Raw genomic sequence first — 6,384 nt, 5'->3', positions numbered from 1 at the left:
TAGAATTTTGATTATATGTTTTAAATAGGTTAAAATCCAATCTACACTTTGTTAGAATATATAACAAATTGGACAAAGCTATATTTCTAACAAAGACAAATCATTATTTATTCTAGATTTTCCAGAACAAAAATTTTAAAAGAAATTCAAAAGACTTTGAAATAAGATTTAAATTTGATTCTACAGATTTTCTGGATTTGCCAGAATAATTTTTTTGAATTTTAATCATAAGTTTGAAGAAATATTTCACAAATATTCTTTGTTGAAAAAACAGAAGCTAAAATGAAAAATTAAATTAAAATGTATTTATTATTCTTTACAATAAAACAAATTAATTTACTTGAACATTGATTTAAATTGTCAGGAAAGAAGAGGAAGGAATATAACAGGTAAAAAGGTATATGTGTTTAAAAATCCTAAAATTATTTTTAAGGTTGTATTTTTTCTCTAAAATTGTCTTTCTGAAAGTTATAAGAAGCAAAGTAAAAAAATTAATGAATTTATTTAAACAAAAGAAGACCAAGTCTTTAAAATATTTTCTTGGATTTTCAAATTCTATTTGAGTTTTGTCTCTCTTAGAAGTAAAAATGTCAGGCAAAGTGAGACCAGCTTGCTAGTAAATAAATAACATTTAAAAAATAGAGGCAGCTCACTGGTAAGTGCTGCTATTTGAGCTATTTTTAGAACAGGCCGGCGGGCTACTCATCTGGTCCTTACGGGCTACCTGGTGCCCGCGGGCACCGCGTTGGTGACCCCTGTTCTATACTAAATCCTTTCAGCAAAAATATGGCAATATCGCGAAATGATCAAGTATGACACATAGAATGGATCTGCTATTCCCGTTTAAATAAAAACATTTCATTTCAGTAGGCCTTTAAATTAGAGGCACCCCGCGGGTCCAATTCCGTTTTAGACTGGTGACGTCTCGCAAGCCGCACTAGCCGTAGTTTGGTGGAGCCAGTCCATAAATGCGTACATCGGATAACTGTTTCAGATGTCTATGTTTTTGTATCTGTCCCTATTTCAAATAAACCTTTATAATAATAATAATAAAAATCTGATCCTGGTACTATAAAGCGATAGTAAGACTCCAAAAGTGAAAAACAAAGGAAGTGTTCCAATGGTTTGGGAGGGAAAGTATGCGGATGCTAAAGGCTCCTAGCACATTCAAGTCACAGTCTAACGCCCGAAACCTGTTCTACAATGTACCCGCACTACTGGTACACAATTACACACTATGAACATTTTCAAGTCTACCCAGAATTCAAACTAGAATTGGATGTCCAGATAAGTCCTTCACACGTTGGCACTGAATGAAAAGTAGATTGTCAACCGGTCTCATGGTGTTCAGGTCTGGTCTTCGGTCTTCAGTAACACAGATGACTATTTAGGAGCGGCCATCGTCTACAGCAGACCTTGGGATTCTTTCGCAGGCCGCGTTTGGCCATGATGACGTGTCACGGTTTCAAGGCAAAACCTCGGACACGTCTGCTGGGCTCACCGGGAGAAAACCCTTTAACTGTCCACAACCTGATGTGGGAGCGTCACAGAAGAGGCGTTCATGAAGGAGCCTTGTTTGTCTCTTCCCTTCAGGAAGTAAGTGAGCAGCTCCCCCTTCCCCTTGACAAAGATGGGGCCCCTCCTCACAAAGCGGAAGCCGTACTCTTTGAGGATGTTGTAGGACTCCTCCACCACCTGGAGGGGCGAGCACCACACAAAGGCCACATTTCAATGTCAAATCTACGTCGCAACCCGACATTGATTTAACGTCGTCAAAAAGTAAATTGTTGTGTTTGAGTTATAGAATATTGGTCGGGAAGTGACCACATTTCAATGTCAAATCTACGTCGCAACCCGACATTGATTTAACGTCGTCAAAAAGTAAATTGTTGTGTTTGAGTTGTAGAATATTGGTTGGGAAGTGACCACATTTCAATGTCTAATCTACGTCGCAACCCGACATTGATTAAACGTCGTCAAAAAGTAAATTGTTGTGTTTGAGTTATAGAATATTGGTTGGGAAGTGACCACATTTCAATGTCAAATCTACGTCGCAACCCGACATTGATTAAACGTCGTCAAAAAGTAAATTGTTGTGTTTGAGTTGTAGAATATTGGTTGGGAAGTGACCACATTTCAATGTTAAATCTACGTCGCAACCCGACATTGATTACCGGTAAACGTCGTCAAAAAGTAAATTGTTGTGTTTGAGTTGTAGAATATTGGTTGGGAAGTGACCACATTTCAATGTCAAATCTACGTTACAACCCGACATTGATTTAACGTCGTCAAAAAGTAAATTGTTGTGTTTGAGTTGTAGAATATTGGTTGGGAAGTGACCACATTTCAATGTCTAATCTACGTCGCAACCCGACATTGATTAAACGTCGTCAAAAAGTAAATTGTTGTGTTTGAGTTGTAGAATATTGGTTGGGAAGTGACCACATTTCAATGTCTAATCTACGTCGCAACCCGACATTGATTAAACGTCGTCAAAAAGTAAATTGTTGTGTTTGAGTTGTAGAATATTGGTTGGGAAGTGACCACATTTCAATGTCTAATCTACGTCGCAACCCGACATTGAATTTACGTCGTCAAAAAGTAAATTGTTGTGTTTGAGTTGTAGAATATTGGTTGGGAAGTGACCACATTTCAATGTCAAATCTACGTCGCAACCCGACATTGATTAAACGTCGTCAAAAAGTAAATTGTTGTGTTTGAGTTGTAGAATATTGGTTGGGAAGTGACCACATTTCAATGTTAAATCTACGTCGCAACCCGACATTGATTACCGGTAAACGTCGTCAAAAAGTAAATTGTTGTGTTTGAGTTGTAGAATATTGGTTGGGAAGTGACCACATTTCAATGTCAAATCTACGTTACAACCCGACATTGATTTAACGTCGTCAAAAAGTAAATTGTTGTGTTTGAGTTGTAGAATATTGGTTGGGAAGTGACCACATTTCAATGTCTAATCTACGTCGCAACCCGACATTGATTAAACGTCGTCAAAAAGTAAATTGTTGTGTTTGAGTTGTAGAATATTGGTTGGGAAGTGACCACATTTCAATGTCTAATCTACGTCGCAACCCGACATTGATTAAACGTCGTCAAAAACTAAATTGTTGTGTTTGAGTTGTAGAATATTGGTTGGGAAGTGACCACATTTCAATGTCTAATCTACGTCGCAACCCGACATTGAATTTACGTCGTCAAAAAGTAAATTGTTGTGTTTGAGTTGTAGAATATTGGTTGGGAAGTGACCACATTTCAATGTCAAATCTACGTCACAACCCGACATTGATTTAACGTCGTCAAAAAGTAAATTGTTGTGTTTGAGTTGTAGAATATTGGTTGGGAAGTGACCACATTTCAATGTCTAATCTACGTCGCAACCCGACATTGATTAAACGTCGTCAAAAAGTAAATTGTTGTGTTTGAGTTGTAGAATATTGGTTGGGAAGTGACCACATTTCAATGTCAAATCTACGTCACAACCCGACATTGATTTAACGTCGTCAAAAAGTAAATTGTTGTGTTTGAGTTGTAGAATATTGGTTGGGAAGTGACCACATTTCAATGTCTAATCTACGTCGCAACCCGACATTGATTAAACGTCGTCAAAAAGTAAATTGTTGTGTTTGAGTTGTAGAATATTGGTTGGGAAGTGACCACATTTCAATGTCTAATCTACGTCGCAACCCGACATTGAATTTACGTCGTCAAAAAGTAAATTGTTGTGTTTGAGTTGTAGAATATTGGTTGGGAAGTGACCACATTTCAATGTCAAATCTACGTCACAACCCGACATTGATTAAACGTCGTCAAAAAGTAAATTGTTGTGTTTGAGTTGTAGAATATTGGTTGGGAAGTGACCACATTTCAATGTCTAATCTACGTCGCAACCCAACATTGATTTAACGTCGTCAAAAAGTAAATTGTTGTGTTTGAGTTGTAGAATATTGGTTGGGAAGTGACCACATTTCAATGTCAAATCTACGTCACAACCCGACATTGATTAAACGTCGTCAAAAAGTAAATTGTTGTGTTTGAGTTGTAGAATATTGGTTGGGAAGTGACCACATTTCAATGTCAAATCTACGTCGCAACCCGACATTGATTAAACGTCGTCAAAAAGTAAATTGTTGTGTTTGAGTTGTAGAATATTGGTTGGGAAGTGACCACATTTCAATGTCAAATCTACGTCACAACCCGACATTGATTTAACGTCGTCAAAAAGTAAATTGTTGTGTTTGAGTTGTAGAATATTGGTTGGGAAGTGACCACATTTCAATGTCTAATCTACGTCGCAACCCGACATTGATTTAACGTCGTCAAAAAGTAAATTGTTGTGTTTGAGTTGTAGAATATTGGTCGGGAAGTGACCACATTTCAATGTCAAATCTACGTCGCAACCCGACATTGATTAAACGTCGTCAAAAAGTAAATTGTTGTGTTTGAGTTGTAGAATATTGGTTGGGAAGTGACCACATTTCAATGTCAAATCTACGTCACAACCCGACATTGATTTAACGTCGTCAAAAAGTAAATTGTTGTGTTTGAGTTGTAGAATATTGGTTGGGAAGTGACCACATTTCAATGTCAAATCTACGTCGCAACCCGACATTGATTAAACGTCGTCAAAAAGTAAATTGTTGTGTTTGAGTTGTAGAATATTGGTTGGGAAGTGACCACATTTCAATGTCTAATCTACGTCGCAACCCGACATTGATTTAACGTCGTCAAAAAGTAAATTGTTGTGTTTGAGTTGTAGAATATTGGTTGGGAAGTGACCACATTTCAATGTCAAATCTACGTCGCAACCCAACATTGAATTTACGTCGTCAAAAAGTAAATTGTTGTGTTTGAGTTGTAGAATATTGGTTGGGAAGTGACCACATTTCAATGTCAAATCTACGTCGCAACCCGACATTGATTAAACGTCGTCAAAAAGTAAATTGTTGTGTTTGAGTTGTAGAATATTGGTTGGGAAGTGACCACATTTCAATGTCTAATCTACGTCGCAACCCGACATTGATTAAACGTCGTCAAAAAGTAAATTGTTGTGTTTGAGTTGTAGAATATTGGTTGGGAAGTGACCACATTTCAATGTCTAATCTACGTCGCAACCCAACATTGATTTAACGTCGTCAAAAAGTAAATTGTTGTGTTTGAGTTGTAGAATATTGGTTGGGAAGTGACCACATTTCAATGTCTAATCTACGTCACAACCCGACATTGATTTAACGTCGTCAAAAAGTAAATTGTTGTGTTTGAGTTGTAGAATATTGGTCGGGAAGTGACCACATTTCAATGTCTAATCTACGTCGCAACCCGACATTGATTTAACGTCGTCAAAAAGTAAATTGTTGTGTTTGAGTTGTAGAATATTGGTTGGGAAGTGACCACATTTCAATGTCAAATCTACGTCGCAACTCAACATTGATTTAACGTCGTCAAAAAGTAAATTGTTGTGTTTCAGTTATAGAATATTGGTTGGGAAGTGACCACATTTCAATGTCAAATCTACGTCACAACCCGACATTGATTTAACGTCGTCAAAAAGTAAATTGTTGTGTTTGAGTTGTAGAATATTGGTTGGGAAGTGACCACATTTCAATGTCTAATCTACATCACAACCCGACATTGATTAAACGTCGTCAAAAAGTAAATTGTTGTGTTTGAGTTGTAGAATATTGGTTGGGAAGTGACCACATTTCAATGTCTAATCTACGTCGCAACCCGACATTGATTTAACGTCGTCAAAAAGTAAATTGTTGTGTTTGAGTTGTAGAATATTGGTTGGGAAGTGACCACATTTCAATGTTAAATCTACGTCGCAACCCGACATTGATTTAACGTCGTCAAAAAGTAAATTGTTGTGTTTGAGTTGTAGAATATTGGTTGGGAAGTGACCACATTTCAATGTCAAATCTACGTCACAACCCGACATTGATTTAACGTCGTCAAAAAGTAAATTGTTGTGTTTGAGTTGTAGAATATTGGTCGGGAAGTGACCACATTTCAATGTCTAATCTACGTCGCAACCCGACATTGATTAAACGTCGTCAAAAAGTAAATTGTTGTGTTTGAGTTGTAGAATATTGGTTGGGAAGTGACCACATTTCAATGTCAAATCTACGTCGCAACCCGACATTGATTTAACGTCGTCAAAAAGTAAATTGTTGTGTTTGAGTTGTAGAATATTGGTCGGGAAGTGACCACATTTCAATGTCAAATCTACGTCGCAACCCGACATTGATTTAACGTCGTCAAAAAGTAAATTGTTGTGTTTGAGTTGTAGAATATTGGTTGGGAAGTGACCACATTTCAATGTCAAATCTACGTCACAACCCGACATTGATTTAACGTCGTCAAAAAGTA

At 37.1% G+C, this 6,384-nt stretch overlaps 1 protein-coding gene across 2 annotated transcripts in view; it reads right to left on the bottom strand.

The window, feature by feature from the left end:
* Positions 1 to 367: 367 nt before the first annotated feature.
* LOC133659685 (adenylate cyclase type 3-like) overlaps positions 368 to 6,384 on the bottom strand; it is a 106,817-nt gene continuing 100,800 nt past the window's right edge. For both annotated transcript variants that reach the window (XM_062062272.1, XM_062062274.1), the window contains one exon: positions 368 to 1,695. In XM_062062272.1, coding sequence (XP_061918256.1) covers positions 1,516 to 1,695 — 180 coding nt within the window. In that variant the 3' untranslated portion in view covers positions 368 to 1,515. The remainder of the gene's footprint in view (positions 1,696 to 6,384) is intronic.

Source organism: Entelurus aequoreus, linkage group LG11 (genome assembly GCF_033978785.1).
Source record: "Entelurus aequoreus isolate RoL-2023_Sb linkage group LG11, RoL_Eaeq_v1.1, whole genome shotgun sequence".
NCBI lineage: Eukaryota > Metazoa > Chordata > Actinopteri > Syngnathiformes > Syngnathidae > Entelurus > Entelurus aequoreus.
The sequence above is the reverse complement of the archived record's forward strand: the minus strand, read 5'-3'. Positions and strand labels throughout refer to the sequence as shown.